Source organism: Rhinolophus sinicus, chromosome 16 (assembly GCF_057876585.1).
Source record: "Rhinolophus sinicus isolate RSI-liver-muscle chromosome 16, RSI-T2T, whole genome shotgun sequence".
In the NCBI taxonomy this organism is placed as follows: domain Eukaryota; kingdom Metazoa; phylum Chordata; class Mammalia; order Chiroptera; family Rhinolophidae; genus Rhinolophus; species Rhinolophus sinicus.
The window spans coordinates 6,898,983-6,916,380 of record NC_142516.1 but is presented as its reverse complement, the minus strand read 5'-3'; the positions used below and the strand labels follow the sequence as shown (position 1 = coordinate 6,916,380).

General features: G+C 46.4%; 2 protein-coding genes across 4 annotated transcripts in view; one reads left to right on the top strand and one right to left on the bottom strand.

Annotated features, from left to right (window-relative positions):
* Positions 1–275: 275 nt before the first annotated feature.
* NAIF1 (nuclear apoptosis inducing factor 1) lies at positions 276–5,231 on the bottom strand. Of its 2 annotated transcripts, XR_002137099.3 has the most exons (3): positions 4,484–5,214; positions 2,228–2,754; positions 410–1,000 (listed from the first exon to the last, which is right to left on the bottom strand). XR_002137099.3 is itself a non-coding variant. In XM_019728677.3 (2 exons), exons 1-2 carry the CDS (start codon positions 4,992–4,994, stop codon positions 2,282–2,284), a joined length of 984 nt encoding a protein of 327 aa, XP_019584236.2. In that variant the 5' UTR covers positions 4,995–5,231; the 3' UTR covers positions 276–2,281. The 2 variants fall into 2 exon arrangements, 1 of the variants encoding a protein (XP_019584236.2); XM_019728677.3 differs by having other exon boundaries at positions 276–2,754; positions 4,484–5,231.
* An 833-nt stretch (positions 5,232–6,064) lies between these two features.
* The window catches only part of SLC25A25 (solute carrier family 25 member 25), a 34,698-nt gene continuing 23,364 nt past the window's right edge, over positions 6,065–17,398 (top strand). Inside the window, exon 1 of one of the 2 annotated variants that reach the window (XM_019728679.3) lies at positions 6,065–6,433. In XM_019728679.3, the coding sequence (XP_019584238.1) occupies positions 6,167–6,433 (267 nt within the window). In that variant the 5' untranslated portion in view covers positions 6,065–6,166. The remainder of the gene's footprint in view (positions 6,434–17,398) is intronic. The other variant, XM_019728680.3, reaches the window with a different exon arrangement.

Here is a 17,398-nt window from a genome sequence, read left to right as displayed (position 1 = left end):
AGCCTGTTTACCATCCATATTCTTAGAGATCTCCTTCCAGGACACCTTCCAGGTTTTGGGGAGGTGAAGGGTTGGGTATGTTTAACAAACACCCTAGGTAATTCTCATTCAGAGTCTGAAACACTGCCCTAAACCAGGGCTAGGCAGACTTTTTCTGTAAAAGGCCAAAGAATAAATATTTTGGCTTTGTGGGCCAGATGTCTCAGTTACCACTGCTCAACTCTGCCACTGTAGCGCAAAAACAGCCAAAGACATTAAGTAAATGAAGGGGTGTGTCTGTGTTCCAATAAAACTTTATTTACGAAGACAGGCAGAGGCCTGACTTGACCTGTGGGCCATAGTGTGCCAGCCCTGCTTTCTGCCAGCCCATATCTCTTCTATATATAACCCATAAAGGCACAGACATGGGTATTAAAAAAGTGATATTTCTTTAATTTAAAATTGTGACCTGGAAAGAACCAGTCAGTTTAAGTATCCAGGTTTCCTCTTTACAACCAATTGGGACAGACACAATATTGGCTCAGATTACCAACACTAGAGAAAAACCAAACCAAATCAAAAATCCTCAGGACATCCCTGCAGCTACCTTGCTGGGGCCATCGGACTCCACTGCAGGAGGGCCCCCAGGTTGTCAGGGGCTGCTGCTTTCCAGCCACGCTGAGAACAGCTTTCCCCACCGCCACCCAACTCCCTCCCAGGCCTGAGTCCTCTCCATCGCTCTGTAGCGGGCCCTGCACATGTCCTCCACAGAGAGGTTGATGGCATGGCAGTCACCTCCCAGCCATCTTTGGGGCACTTTCCCGTGACTGCAACAGTGGAGCTGAGCAATTCTGAACGTCTGTGCCCAGAAGGGCAGCACCTTCATTGTTTAGCTGAGATCTGGAGCCTTGTGTTGTACCATCAGTCACGTGTGGTCAAGGCACCGGCAGTAAGATGGCAAACTTGGGAAATGACCTGGGAAGATGCAAGGGTCTCGGTAATCGATTCAATCGATTTCATTCTGAAAACGAAACAGACAAATGCTATCTGGGTAAACTCCCTACAAACAAGAAAAAGCATCAAGATGGAGCAGGGAACCACCACCTCCTTCAGGACTCCAGGTCTGTCTGCTCTTTCCCAGCACAGAAATCAAAGGTTCCCCTTCTTAGGTGGGTGACGCTCCCACCTCATATATTCAGGGCCAATCAGGCCTGTGGATTCATCTAGCAAGCCAGTGAGGGGTCTCGAAAGAACTCGAGGCTCTGGATAATGTGTGAAGGGAGTCCAGGATGCTGAGTAGGCTTTTTTATGCACTGAATTTTGGAAGCGTGCAGTCAGTAGAGAGGAAAGGAGGAAGGGCATGACCAGAGCAGCCCTTGGAGATCCTGGAGGCCTTCCCAGAAGGGGTTCATGGACAGAATAAATACAACTGGCTTGAAACAGGTCTAAAAGGAGTCCACAGGTCACTGTAGTGACAAGTTTCCACACTGGTTTGCTTTCTCTAAAATGTACAGCACCTAAATCCTAATATTTGACCTGAGTCAAAGGGGTGGGACAAACCACTAAAGGGCTGCCCGGGGATGCAGTGGAAGACCAGATGGTGGCCAAGCTGTCCCCACCACACACAGCATTCCTGAGCCCAGAGGGGCACATCCTGGGTGTAACTCAGAGGCAGCTCAGGGCACTAACAAGGGCCCCTGCTGTATACAGGGTGGAGTGGGTGGGGGGAGAGCATGGCATTAAATAGAGTCCCCTGAGAACTGAGGTGCAGTGAGGAGAAAGGGGTGGGGCTTCCTCCTCAGGCCCAGTCACTCTGCCTCCCAAGGGAGGAAGAAAATATTACTGTGCATTCCAGCACCACTGATAGTATCTTACTCAAAAGGATGGCACCTGCGGGTGGGGGCATTTCAGCACAGACCCCCGGGTGTAAGACAACCCCCAGTGAGAGCCTTTCTTACAATGGTCCTAGACAGAGTTTGGGTCATGTCACAAGCCCTGCGTGTCACAAGCCCTGGTTCATGACAACACATATCCCATCAGCAGCACCTGACCCCCAGCTAACCAGTCTTCAGGTCCTTACAAGACAGCTTAAGCGGTGGGGGTAGGAGAGGTTGGGTCCCAGGACCCCACAAAACTCCTCTTCCCAGTCTCCTTTTCTCAGAAATAGTGGACCCCCTAAATGTCCACTAGAGAGGGAGCTGTCCACGTGGCTGGCCCCAGCCAAAGACCAGTCACTGAACCCACTTACGAGACCACCGCAGTGTCATCCAATCACAGCAGAAGGCTGGCTCGACCCCTGCCCTCACTGGATGATGCTGTCCGGCTGCCCATTCTGGGCCACCTGTCCAGGGTCAGAGGCAGGGGCAGGGTTGGGCGTGTTGTTCTGCAGGTAGCGGCGGAAATCTTTGATCATGGGCCGGAGGACCTGGATGAGGACACTCAGGGCTGCCTGGGTGCCCTCCATGGCCTGAGCCTGGCGCTCCTGGGCACAGGCCTGCACCTCCTGGGAGCGGCGGATCATTTGCAGCAGGTCGTTCTGCTGCTCCAGGTGCTGGGCGATCTCCTTCACGTGCAGGTTGGTGACTCGCTGCTCCTGGATCAGCTTGGCCGAGTTGAGGGCGATTCGACTCTTGAGTGCCTGTGGCTTGACTGAGGGGTCAGCATGCTGGGCCATCATCTCCACAGGGGCTTCAGCTGGCAGGGGCGGGGGGGCCTCAGCCGTGCAGTACTCTACCACCCCCTCCTCAAGTGTGTGATAGGTGGTCTCTGTGGGGACTGTGGACAGAAAGAGCAAAGGCAGTGTCAGGTCACTTTCTAGAATGAAGCTGGCCACGTGGAGTGGGGAGGAGGCCATTTAGCTTTATTCTGGGGAATTCAGGCCTCCTCTGACTTTATAGTTATTCACGTACCTCAATCTAGAATCTAAGGGGTTTAGAATCTAAATCTACTTCATAACCAAAGGGTCAGTCACGGATCTGGCAAAAGCAAAGATGCTAATAATAATACCAGCAAAAAGGGTAGAGCACCTACTATATGCCATGCACTGTGCTAAGCCCCTTGCACTCATTTGCTCGACAAATCCTCTTGATGACACCAAGAGGTCCTGTCATGGTGATTGGCAGAAATGAGGAAATAGAGTCAGAAACCTGGAGTGACTTGCTTAAGGTCACACAGCTTATTCAGCAGGTCCAGGAAATAATCCCAGGTCTCCCCAACACCAGAGTCCATCGTGCTCAATATCCCCCCACTGGGCTGCTTCTGGCTCATAAAAGCAGGACCACATGCTCCCCATAGTGCCAGAAAAAAGCAGGCATCTTACGGGGGGACTCTTTATATGAGCTGTTTGTAGCCACACTGATCCTACCTCCTTCAGTGCTTTCTTGACTTCGATGGCAAAGCAGAAAAGGTGGGAGTGTGGCAGCAACAGCTAAAGTGCCCAATAAATGCTTCCCTGTCTCCTTGATCAGCCTGGTCAATGGGATACCTAAAGGCCCTTCCTGTCCCAGAATAGCAGTTGATTTAGGCCAGTGTTCAATCCCCTTTCTTACCTCAACATCCTTGAGAAATATGCCACTGCAGGGGATGTTGTTCATACACCCAATTCCCTGAAGCCCCACTGAGAACCACTGATGGGTACAGTTCATAACCCAGCACAAAGGAGCAGTTCACAGTCACTGATGCAAATCTCATCTGAACGAAAAAGTCCAACCCAAGCTAGCTTTGTCACTATTCACAACTGAGAACATTTGAAGGGATTCTAGGTGGGCTGTTTGGGCCTCCATGCACAGGGGAAACATTAATCTTCTCCACCCTTCCATGCCAACATCAACTATATGTCCTCACCCCGACCAGGAAGACCCCTTTCTCTTCTGAGTCCTTAGGTTCTCCCAACTAACAGTGCAATTACTCACATATGTGTCTTATCTGTCCTACTAGAATATAACTGGCCTGTCTTAGACACCTGGTAAACCCAGTGCCAAGCACAGGATTTGGCACAGAAAATGTGCTAATGTTTGATGAGTGGATGAATGAGTAGATTAACACCAGAAACCATGAGGGTCCTCAGTGGTACCCGATCAATGTTCGTCGGACTGAAAATCCAGAATATCTTTGTCCAGAGTCTGACTTGGGCATTATCATTCCCATCTATCTACTCATTCAACAGATATACCCTGACTGCCTTCTATGTGCCAGGCCCTGTGATAAGTCCTGTGGGGATAGAAACATGGTCTCTGTCAAGGACCACACAGTTCAGTCATGGACACAAATGGTGACAAAACACAGTTGAGAGCAATCCAGCTCATCGGGAGTCCAGACTGCATGCTGAAGAACTCCCAAAGAGAACAAGATCACTTCTGTCTGGGGAACTCTTGGAAGGCCTCTTGGTCTTCCAAGACTCCCGTCTGACCTTTGACCCTTTATAATCAAGCTTCCCAAGGCTGCCCAAGCTCTTGCTGGCCCTTCCCATTTAGGCGCGCTGGACTGGGCAGGAGAGGTCACTCACTCTGTGTCAGGGTGACCGTGGCTGCGGCTGCAGTGGCTGTGGGTCCGAGGGCCACAGGGTGGATCTCTGTGGTACTGGGCAGGCTGATGATGGTGGCCTCACCCAGCAGGTTGCAGATGCGCTGTTGCATGGGGGTGAGCAGTACGGGGGCTACAGCTGAGCCACCGCCACCACTGTTACCACCTGACCCTGGCCCACCAGCTCCATCTTCCTCAGTGGGCCCTGGGACATCGCCACCCTCCACGGCTGCCCGAACTTGGGCAACCTTGCGACGGACCTCAGTCTTGAGGTCAGACCATTTCTTCTTGACCTCGGGCAGCTCCCTGCGGCAGGTGGCCACAGCGTTTACCCTTCTCAGGATGCCATGCCAGGCCGCGCTCTTGGCAGCTAGAGGGACTCCGGCGTTGAAGTGGTTCACCAGCAGGTGCTTCTTCAGTTCCAGCTCCTCCACGATGATCTCCACCTCTCGCTCAGAGAAGTTCATCTTCCTCTTCTTGGCTGGGACGGCCATGGCTTCTCCTCACCCCCCTTTTTAAAGAAATTATAATCCCCTCAACCGCCCCAATTCCCCTTCTCTACTTCCCCCGCCTCGCCCCTCATCCAACCCCCTACAGGGGATAGGCCGGGCTTGCCAAAGGCCAAGCACCAGGCCTTTGGTAACCCCCCTCGCTACGCAAAGTGCGTAGGGCCAAGCGCCGACTGGCCCAGCCGCTGCCAGCCAGCTGCGTAATGGCTTCCTGAATCTGCCTCTTCCGCCGTGGTGTGCGGAGATCCGCCCACTTCCCCTCTTCCCGCCTCCCAGTCCTTTTCCAGGGGAATCCGCCCTCCCGATTAGTCGCGGCTCAGTATCACGTCGTTCACTGGATTTTTGATCTGTCGCTCAACTACAGAGTACGCCCACTTATTGAATTGGACAGATCATTGGTCTAAAGGTGTGTCTGTCGCTACAGAGCTCTCCGCCCACTAAGCCTTTTATTCACTTCCATTGGAAAATCGTCCTGTCGTTCAATCATCAGTATTATTTGACAGCATAAGCTGTTAAATTCAGCTATTTTATTGGTGATTTTAGGTAGTTAGTTGATCGAAACCTGGCCTCCTGAGGATTCCCTAGTGCTTTCGGCCTTAAGCCGTTGGCCAATTAATTTTTAATTCCACACACGGGCCCAAACTCTGGTTTGTAGCCGCAGCTCACAATTACTCCTCATACAAATCCTGTTTCCCATCGGAGACTACTTCGTAAACGACCGCTCCTCCGATCCTTTCGGTTCTGAAGGCTAAACAGAGTTTCTCAATGGAAATTGGACACGGTGCCTTCCAATCTGCCAATCACATGACTTCTGCCTATCACGACATGAATTTCTCTCTTCAGCCCGCCTCTCTCAGTTTGAATCGGCCTCAGGCTGAGCCGGAATCGCCCCGCCCTCTCCATTGATCTGGGGTGTCCTGGGCGGTGTGGGCAGTCTTCGGGGGGGCTCCGCCCCTCGGCAGTCCGGGCCTGTGACTGGCCGGCGACGCGCCTGGGGGCGAGGCCATAGAGGGAACGAGCGGCGGGGCGGGGCGGGGCTCCCGGAAGCGGCCCCTCCCTCCAGTTTGCCGGCGTCTCGGATCCCGCGCTCGCAGTCTGAGGACACCGGCTTGTCTTCCGCGTTCTCCTCGCCGCCCGGCGCCCGTGCCTCGCGCCCGATGGTGAGCAGTGTGTTGTGCCGCTGCGTGGCTTCCCCGCCGCCGGACGCCGCCGCCGCCTCCTCGTCGCCCGCATCGTCGCCCGCATCATCGCCAGCATCTGTGGACCCGTGCGGCGGCGCAGTTTGCGGGGGCCCGGACCACCGGCTGCGCCTGTGGAGCCTCTTCCAGACGCTCGACGTCAACCGCGACGGTGGCTTGTGTGTCAACGACCTGGCCGTAGGGCTGCGACGCCTAGGTCTGCACCGCACCGAGGGCGAACTCCGGGTAGGCGACGCGCACTGTCCGCCCGGGGGTGCGGGGGCCCCTTCACGCCCCAGCACCTCGGGGAAGTCCAGTGACAGGTCTAGGCTTCTGGGTGACAGATCTGAACGGCCCGGCTTCTAGGGCAGACCCTTGGAGCGTGCCATATCTGCTGGACGGCCTCTTGAGCTGGGTGGGACCCCCAATTGACAGACGGATACCCAATTTATACTCTAGTGGGAGTGGAACTCTTTCCTGACTTCTGTGGGCGCTTGGTCCAGGGGGAAAGACTTCGTGCACAGGTGGGCATCCTCTGAGCTTGCTCTGGCTTTCCCCAAAGTAGAAGGCCAAGTCTCAGAAGTCTGCGTTTCGTTACCCACTATTGACGGGTTCATCCATCCTCCAGCAGACCCCTCCCTTCCCCTCTCGTTTCCATGCCAGCCCTGATCTGGTTCCTTAGAATCAAGGGGGCGTTGGAAAAAATGGGAATTGGGGTTTCGGGTAGATCTGCTAAGGTGTGGGTGGTGAGGACTGACAGTTCTGATAGTTTAGGCACATCTCCATTGACATGCTTATCAGAAGGTGAGATTGTGAACCCTTGCAGGGTGGCAGATCATGAAAGAATCTGGGGGAAAATCCTTTCTAAAAGTGAAAGTGTTGCACACCTAGGAGGCATGTGGATACTCTTGTTCAGCAGTGGGCTCTTGGCCAAGGGAAAGAGGGGACAGAATGTCCATCTCTGGGCCTGCCAGAAAGAGAAGTGCTGCCCTTTCTTTATAAGAACCTCAAGCAGAGGCTGTTTCTTCCCCTTCTGTCTCTCATGGTATGTTTTCCCATCTGACTTTGTAGCTGTAGCTACCCTTTCCCAAGTATTTCCCTTACTTGTGACCTGGAGGATTACTGAGTACTTTATTTGGTAACCTGTTTCTCTTAAGTGAGTCCATTTGGTCCATTTGTACATAAAACAATTAGAGCCAACTATGAAAAAAATCTGGTAAAATGCCAGAGAGTTAAACCAATTTGTTTGTGAGGTGGGTAGGTGTTTTTAACTCATGTCCAAGATATCTTGGATCCACATCCAAGGTATTCAACCTACTTAGGATCTGCCTAGGAAGAAGACCAAGGGTAACGATATGCAAGATGCAATCGTTGGGTAAAGTCCAAGAGGTTTAGAAACAAGTTAAAAAAAAATTTTTTTTAATTTTACACAAAATGACAGCTTGATATTTTCCCATCCAGATCTGATGAATAAGTCACTTGGAAAGATAGTATGGCTAAACTCAGAGGGTCTATGCCTTATGGGCTCAGGGAGGTGTGGGCCCAGGTTTACCTTTCTGCTTGTGTGAACCTACCCACTTGGCATATGCTGCCAGACACATGGCGGGCATCTGACTGCGGGAGTGTATTCAAATGTTTACACTATGCTTTGTGCCTCACCTAGAGTCACAGTGTTCTTGCCGTTCACAGCACATCTGATATTGATCCTAATCCATTTTTTTGGCAGCAAATTTCTAAGGGCAAATAAGGAGAAACTGATCGTTTTTCTTTTCAGTGTTGAAAGAAACCTTTTTGATTAACCAAAGGGAGGCTAGCCGCTGGGGGTCACATTGGTTTTAAAATCTTTGACTCTGTGACTGATCTAAGTTCTGTTGTATGAAACAGTTCTTTTTTATTCTTTTGGTGTTATGATTTAGTATGGGCTCTATTTCTACAACTCTTTCAGCTTTTGACTAAGTTAAATTATACAGCTTTGAGACTGGGGATGATCTATTTTATTAATTTATTACCTGTAGAGGTATACATGTGAGTCCTGTGGCAAATGGTTTAAGTATTAAGAGAAGGAATCTGCCTTTTTGTAAATAACTGGGCAACAGGAAGACACTCTGCCTCATGAACCCCCATACCACTTCCTGTTGAAATAGTATCAATGTTAGCCACCTACAGAAAAAGCAGTCCTGTAGTTTTGCAGAACTAGCAAAGCCAAAAGAGAATTTGAGGCCCCATGGGTTGGAAAGGGGTCCTCTGCCTTAGGAATAGCTGTTGAAAGACACATCATTAAATTTTGGCGGCTGCTTCCTGTGACCCTTAGGACCAGTCTGAGATGGTAGGGTTTGCTCAGGAATCAGCTAAGAGTGCTTATCAGTGGGTGATGGGTGAACCCAGGCCATGTGACTATACAAAGCCCCTTGCTAGCTTACAACAGGTTGGGTCAAGTTTTCTTTAGATACAAACCAGCAATTTTTGGCACCCCCCCCCTTTTTTTTAAAGAAGAAATTGGAGTAGTCGAGGAAAAATGACTTCAAATGGAAGTGGGCAGAGAAACTGATGGCAGCCAGCCAGGGCAGTTTTCTTTGTAAAGGACATGTGGGCAAGAAGCCGGTCCTGGGACAAAAGAAGGGAAGGGTTTGTTAAAGAAAGAAAAAAGATGACGACAGAGGTAGTGACTTTGGGAAATGAGGCTTCAGCTGGTGCTAATTATAGCATTGCCTATTTAAGGCATTTTCTTGTGCCCAAACAAAATCTTTGTCTTAAAACAAATTTAAAACATAGGTTGGAACTCAGGCAGCCAATTAGAGGAAGAACGCAGGCTGGGTTAGATGTAAACAGTGTCCCTTTAGCTGAGTCTTGTGGGGCTCTCCTAAGGGGCTGGTATTTAATGCGGGTGAGGATTCTAGAAGGTGGTGTGGTTTGCCGATTTAGAGACTTGCATAGGCACCAGCTAGTTTAAGCCTCACAATAACTTTGTGTAGTAGGTAAAACAGTGCTTTCACCCCATTTTACAGAGGTTCAAAAATACTATAAAACAACTTCAAAACTCATTTGACCACTAAGGAATTAGACCAGAGAAAGAACAGGAACCATCTTCTGATTCCTGCTCCACTCCCATTTAACTATACCATTTGTTTCTGAGGAACATGCAGAGTTCCAACCTGGGCTTCTGGGAGAATTTGAGAAAGAACCATTTAGAACCACATCTGCTATTTCCAAAGTAGGTTTCAAAATTATCCAGAGATTATCCTGTCAAAGAATGCGAATCCTCCCTACCCTAATTCTCTCCTTGACCTGAGCAGTGTACATGAGGCAATCTCTGTTGACTTCAAATCATTGAATGGCAGATCACTAAGGTCAAGTTGGTATTGCTTAATCAGACAGTTCTGTTAAACTCTATACCTTTTAAACTTTTATTTATTTTAAGTGTGTTTTTCCAGGACCCATCAGCTCCAAGTCAAATAGTTGTTTCAATCTAGTTGTGGAGGGTGCAGCTCACAGTGGCCGGTGCTCGGATCGAACCGGCAACCTTGGTGTTACGAGCACCACGTTCTAACCAACTGAGCTAATGGCTGCCCCAAACTTTATACCTTTTAAATGTGTGGCCATTTGGGGGGAAGGTGTTTACCTAAATAGCTGGACTTAGATAAGACAGTCTACAGGAAAAAAAAAAAGCCTTTTTCATAGAAAAGGGGTAGACATAATTTGATATAATATAATTAGAAAAAGAAAAAGGCTCTTTGCAGCTTGGATTGAGTTCATATATTAAACTGATTATGTTATATTGATGCAGAATTGGTTCCTGGCTCGAAGTAACCATCATCAAGATAAGATTTTTTTTTTTTAGTTAGTTGATATTTGGAAAGGTCGAGTCAGGTACCTTGATCGGAAGACCAAGGAATATGTATGTACAAATATAGCAGAGGAAGCCTGCTCTGGAGCTTCAGTTGGATGAATTCCTTTGATGTTCAGAGTCATTAATTGGTTGATGTCTCACAGAAACCAAACAGGAATGAGAGAAACAAATACAGTGGTACCTCGGTTTTCGAACATAATCCGTTCCGGAGACCGTTCCAGTTCTAAAACGTTCGAAAACCGAGGCCCGGTTTCCCCATAGAAAGTAATGCAATATGGATTAATCCGTTCCACACCTTTAAAAATCAACCCCTAAAACTGCAAATTAGCATGAATTTTACTATCTAATGATACCATAGATCCATAAAATTTATGGCATTCGTAAACCGAAATGTTCGTCAATGGAGACATTCGAAAACCGAGGTACCACTGTATTTTGCTGATACTTATTTACTCATTTCTAGTACAGCTGCAAATTGGAGTCAGTAAACAAAGCTATCCTTACAGAGGACTAGTCTCATTAAGTCAGGGCAGACTTTTCATTTTAACCATTTCTTATACTGACATGAATTTGGTAGAACCAAAGCATTTGATCTTGGAAAGGTCACTGGCCATTACAGGCCAGCATCTGGGGAGCACTCCTCCTGGGGTATCCTTCACAGATGGCCAGCCAGCCCATTCCATAGTGGACCCCTCCGGGATCATGGTGAGTTCTTTCTTAGGTCAGACTGAAGTCTGTCTGCTTATATCTATTCCCATTTGCCCCAAGTTTTACCTTCAGGAGCAACACACGAAAGTGATCCAAGGGCCCTTTAAGTATCTGAAAACAGGTACCTTATCTTACTGTAGTCTCTGTGCTATGAAAACAGTGGGTTCCATCGTGCACTTCTCACATCAACTGTCCACACCTTTCACGGTCCCTCATCCGAGGCAGTGTACTATGGGAAACATACAGACTTTCCTTGGAAACATTACACTAAGAAACCAGTCACAAAAGACCATATATTATGTGATCCATTTATACCGCTGGGAAGGGAGGGGAATGGAGCGGTAGGAAAGTGATAACTAAAGGGTTTGGGGTTTCTTTTTGACGTGATCAAAATGTTCTAAAATTGACTGTGGTGATGGTTGTACATATCTGTAAATATGTTAGAGACCATTGAATTGTACACTTAAGTGGGTGATTTGTATGGTTTGTGAATTCAATAAAACTGCTTTTATTTTTATTTTTAATTTATTTTTAAGTTAAATTTATTGGGGTAACATTGGTTAATAACATATAAACTTGAGGTATACAGCTTTATAATAGGATATCTGAATACCCTGTTGTGTCCATTTGCTCTAGTGTGTCACTTAAGGCTGATAGTTCCTTATTGATTTTGTGGCTGAATCCATTGCTGTCAATGGGGTAGTCAGGCCCCCTCCTGTAATTGCATTTTTGTCAGTTTCTCCCTTTAGTTCTGTTAGTAGTTGCTTTGTATAGTTTGGTGCTCTCAGATTGGGTGCTTATATATTGATAACTGTTAACCTCTTCTTGATGAATTGTCCCCTTAATATTATAAAATGTCCATCTTTGTCTCTTGTTACCTTTTTTTTTTTCCTATCTTGAACTCAATTTTGTCTGATATAAGTACTGCTACACCCACCTTTCTCTGGACGCCATTTGCTTGAAGTATATCATCTTCCACCCATTCATTTTGAACCTATGCTTGTCTTTGGAGCTGAGGAGAGTGCCCTGCAGGCAACATATTTTAGGTAGGTGCAAAAGTAATTGCGGTTTTTGCAATTATTTTTAACTTTTTAAATCACAATTGCTTTTGCACTTGTTTTGTAATCCATCCTGTTACTCTGTGCTTTTTTTGATTGGTGAGTTCAGCTTATTTACATTTAGGGTGATTATGGGTAGATGAACTTACTATAGCCTTTTATCTTTTGTGTTCTGGTTGCTCTGTGTCTCCATTGTTTCTTTTCCCTTGTGATTCTGACTGCTATTTCAGTGTAGTGGTTTTCTGTGACGTTTTTTTCTCCATTTTTCTTTTTTATGTTTCACGTCTCAGCTCTGGTTTTTTGTTTAGTGGTTGCCATTACGTTTGTGTAAAATGTCTTATACATACAATAATCCTTTTTCTTTTGATTGCCTCTTCTCTCCATTCACCTGTTCCTATTCAGTCCTTTTTCTCCTCTCTTCTTATATTTTGTTGTCACAAATTATCCCTTTTTATGTTGTGCATTTGTTACCAAATTGCAGTAGTTACGTTATTTTTAATGCCTTTTTTCACAGTTAACCTTTATGATATAATTAAGTGTTTAATAACCTATTCTGAATTAGATTTGCAGTTTACTGCTTCTGTCTATCTGTTAATTACCTCACTCAAAGTTTTGTATACTTTTTTCTTTTCTTTTTTTCTTTTCCTGGTAGAAGAGCTCCTTTTAACATTTCTTGTAACGCAGGTCTCGTGGTGGTAAATTCTCTCAGCTTTTGTTTGTCTGAGAAAACCTTTATTTCTCCTTCATACATTATGTACCTTAAGGATAACTTTGCTGGATATATTATCCTTGATCAGTGGTTCTTCTCTTTCGATACTTTGAGTATTTCCTTCCACTCTCTCCTGTCTTGTAATGTTTTTACTGAAAAATCTTATGATAATCTAGTGGGGTTTTTATAGGTTACAGTCTTTTTTCCCCTGGCTGCCTTGAGAATTCCTCCTTTGTTATTAATTTTTAGAAGTTTGAATAAAATTTATCTTGGAGAAGGTCTTTCTGTGTTAATGTAATTAAGTGTTCTGTTAGCTTCCTCTTTTCTAAACGCCAGTTCTTTCCATAGGTTTGGAAAGTTCTCATCAATTATTTCTTTGAATAGGCTCAGTGTTCCCTTCTCCCCCTCTTCTTTGGGTATATGTGTTATCCTTAGGTTGCCAGTTATTTCTTGTAGAGTTCTTTCATCTTTTTTAGCTCAGTTCTCTCCATTACTCCTGTGTTATTTCTAGGTTTTTGTCTTTGAGTTCACCAATTCTTTCTTCCACCTGATCTGCTCTATTTCCAATGATCTCTAATGCCTTCCTTATTTATTGAGTTTTTCAGCTCCAGAATTTCTGTTTGGTTCTTTTTTACCATTTCAATCTCTTTGGTAAACTACTTCTTTTGTTCATTAATTTTATTCCCGAGTTCATTGAACTGACTTTCTGAGTTTTCTTCTATATCGTTGAATTTTTTCATGACTGCAATCTTGAATTCTTTGTCATCTAAATCAGTCTTCCATGACTTTGTCTAGAGACTTTCGTTTTCTTTCTGTGATCCCAAGTTACCTTGGTTGTTCATGGTATTTGATGGATTGTTTCTCTGGGCATTTGATGTAGTGAGCTTTTTCAGATACTGTTTTGCTCTCAACAATTCAGCAGGTTAATAGGGTACTTTCTTTTGTTTTTGAGTAGATGTTGTTACAGTGCAAGTTCTTGTTCTAGCTGCACTATTTGTGCCTCTGGGATTGCCATGGAGTGGTGTCACTTTGGTTAATGCCGTATACCCACCGGTATGGTGGCTGTCCCCTTTGTGTGTGTCCCCTTGCCTCGGTTATGGGGCACCACCACTCTGGTGGCGGAATGTGGCAGGTGGTGGAGAACCGGTTTGGCAAGCTCCCAGAGCTACCTCCTTTTCCACTGTTTTTGGCTTCACTGGGCTCTGCCAGAGAATGTGGTGGAGAGGAAGTGAATTCGGATCTCCCAGCTCTGTTCTCCTTCCAATAATGGCTGTCCCGACCATTGTGTAGTCTAAAGGTTTCCAGCCACCTCTACCCAGCTGGGCTACGATGGGGAGTAGGGAAGGGAGATGCCCTTTCTGGAAGAGAACCTGACTCGGCCCTTCTTCTGCTCCAGGCCATAGTATGAAGCCTGGAGCCTGACCTCTCCACCGCACCCACCAGACTCTCAGGAGCCACAGTGGACACCAAAGTGTGTCTGCGGGCATTTTCCCTGTCCTTCCCCATCCCGCCTCCCTTACTCCTTCCAATATACCCACCTTCAGGTGTCCCAATGAGTGGATCTTTCAGGCGTGTTTGTTTGCTGAGCAGGGGATCTTTGTCGAGTTACAGTTGTCTGACTTGTAAATGTAAGGGGAGAAAGGATGGAGTCTTCTCACTCCTCCATGATGCTGATGTCACCCCCAAAACTGTTTGTGTTTTTTTTTTAAACAGTACAATATAGGCTTTGTGGTATAAACCTGGGTTCAAACAAAAATATTGTTTCTGCCACTCGCTAGCCGTGTGACCTTGAGCAAGTTACTCAACCTCTCCAAGTCTGTTTCCTTATCAGAAACATGGTGGTATGAATAACGACCTCATCAAGTTGTTGTGGGGATCAAATTAGATGAAGTATATTATATAAAAGGCCGGGTACAGTGGCTGACACACAGGTGTTTAATGCAAAGCGACTTTTTCCCCTCATTGAGTCTTTGAAAATGAGATACCCAGAATTGGTGCTAATCATCCACATTTTTCCTGGATTGTGAGGTGAAAAGTGGAACGGGAAGAAGGAGAACGTGTGGGGATGTCGGGAATACAGGGTGTGCACAGTCTCCCGTCAGCGGAGAGGGCCTGCAGCGGTTCTGGGAGGAGGACTGTGGATTGTAGAGCCTGGGCCACGTGCATATTAGGAAAATTAAAACAGAAAAAGAAACCCTGATCGCAGGAGCTTTCTCAATAGTGGCTGTAGTGGTAGAGTCACGACATATAACAGTGTCTTGGGCTCAAATGTTTCCCTGGATGGAAACAGACCCTTAAGAGCACGGTTCTTGCGAGCTTGCTACCCATTTCATGAGCCATGGATGCTCTTTTCTCAAATTGTGGAAATGGAAGCTTCACGTAGAGTTTGGTTAAAACCCTTGGAGATTATCTCACTCACCGCGTTATTTTGCAGAAGTGGGACTGAGACTTAGAGGCCAGCCTGGTTGAAGGCAAAGCCAGTAGCAGAACCCAGGATTTTGACTCAGCCCAATTTAGCTCAATATACACGGCCTCCTACTACGGGTGTAGATACTTAACTAACCCCTAAAACTTGACAACCTTTACATTCACAGTTATGAGGTTGCCGTATCTGTGTGATACCAGCTCAGCATTTTAAGACCCCTGATGGTATTCAGAAAGCAGCAACTGAAATGATAGGTATAAAAGACTCAACATAACACCTAAAAAAAAGATATTGTTGCCTTACAGATGCACCTTTCTTTGAAGTTAATAAGTAAATAACAACGGTTGGACATAAGGAGCTTCTTATCTGCTTTAAACTCTTGGCATAGCTTCCAGGAAGCTTGAATTTCCCAGGTTCAAAGTGGAAACTGGAGATGGTGACTGTCCCTATTCCTGCTTTGTGAAGCTTTCCACATTCCATCAACCCCAGGCCTCGTGTCTTCTTTCCTCCCGTCCTCCCTCCCCTTGGCTGGAGTCTGATGTGACTCTAAAACAGAAAAAACCCACCTGTAAGAAAATTCTCAAAACCACAGAAATACCCATGGTGGGGAGGGAGGCCGTGGGCAGAGACAGGGTAGTTTAGATCACCAAGGGTAAGCACAAACTGTTAAATCCTTGGCTGTTGGTCTGACACAACTGAATGGTCCTGTTGGTTAAAATCAGCCAGCAACATACACTGCCCACCTGCGTCAACCTGTTGTTCTTTCTCCCATCTCACAGGCAAAGCGCTGCTGTCACCTTGGGTTTAAGGCCTTTAGATTGACTTAGGATCCACACGACATTAGAACTGGAAAGGTTTTCAGGGTTTGTCCAATTCAGTCCCCACGTCTTGCAGCCCAGAGAGGCTGAATGACTTGTCCAGGGTCCCATAGAGGAACCAGAGAGGAAAAGGTGACGCCCCTGTTGCACCCCTTCGTGGTGCATTTATAGACACAGTTAACTTTTTTCATTCACCTCTTGGGTGTGTTCTTTTTGATAGAGTCTCTTCTTTAATCTCTATAAAAAGTAAAGCTAGCATCTGGTGTAAATAGTTCTATAGCAAAAATACGCCTTTCCTGAATTGCTTCTACGAGCTGGCTTGGTTTAAACCAGTTATTGTTACAGACTTCTCCCGCTGCCCTTCGCATCCTGAGCTGCTCTGCTGTGTATTTGCAGAAGGCAGCCGTTGGGTGGGGTTCACACCCCTGTGTGGGCTCTTCTCTCACAGTCCTCCCCGGAGTATAGAGCAAGCAGCTGCTGAGATCTATGTTTGTACCCATCAGACGGTCTCAGTTTTAGGTGTGATCCTGGAATCGTTTTTAAGAAACTGAAAACATTTAGTGTTGCTTTAATAATAAAGCTGCTGGTTTGCCTCTTCACGTGGGCGAAGGGAAGTCATGAATAAGGATAAAGTGGCTGCAGCGAGCAGGCTGAACTTGTACCAGTGGTTTGGCTCCCACTGATCCATTTTGGATTGGTTGAGAAATTTCTGATCATTTTAGGTGATTGGGTTTTTACATGCCAGCCTCAATACCATATTCTCCCCGCCCCCTTATACTTGACACATGTCTAATCGGAAAGAGCGGTGTGCTCTTATAAGAGCAGAAAAAGAAGAAAAATTATGCGGGGTTTCTATGCAGTCTTTTCTTGTGTCTGCAGAACTTTAATTTTCATGTTACGTCTCAAAATGCTACACTTAACCAAACTAAAATTACGTTAATTTTGTATACTCCTAACTCGCTTTTAGATAAAAGAAAAAAGACATCTTTGTTAATAGGCATTGACCTTGAACTTGGGACTTCGATGGGGATTGGCTTTTTATCAGAAGTAAACAAAAGCCGTCCAAGAGACCTTTTTCTCTGCGGTGTACGTCTCTTCCTCTTCCACAGTCACGGGAGCTCCCTTCAGGGAGTTTTTGCCAGCGCTAGTTTCTGGTTTCACTTCCTCAAATGGAAATAGATTAAGGGGCTTTCACCTTTGTCATCACTGCACTTGTCATCTTCGATGCCTTGATTTCTTTTGTGCCAAATGAGGTGAGTGCCTGCTCCTCTTCATTGTCTAATTGAAGGCTGAGTCAGGGCAGAAAGGTGTTCAGTAGTCCTGCCTTACGTTCTGGAACCCCGCTGTCACATGGCTACACGGGCAGCAGGTAGGATTAAGCATTTAAATTCTCCATTTGATTCGTGTCAAAGCAGAGGGATAGTCACCTGCTATAGTTATGCCTCTGAAATAACAAATCACTGCCATATATCAATGTACAAAAGAGATCCTTCAAACTCTTTAGCTCCCGTATTGTCCTTAAAGAATTTAGAAACCAACATATGCCCTTGCATGTATTTAAGTCGACATCTAAACATTTTTGTCAGCAGTTTAATAGCTGCAGAGGAAATAATTTCTGGCATAGTGTATATCTGCTTTAAATGTTT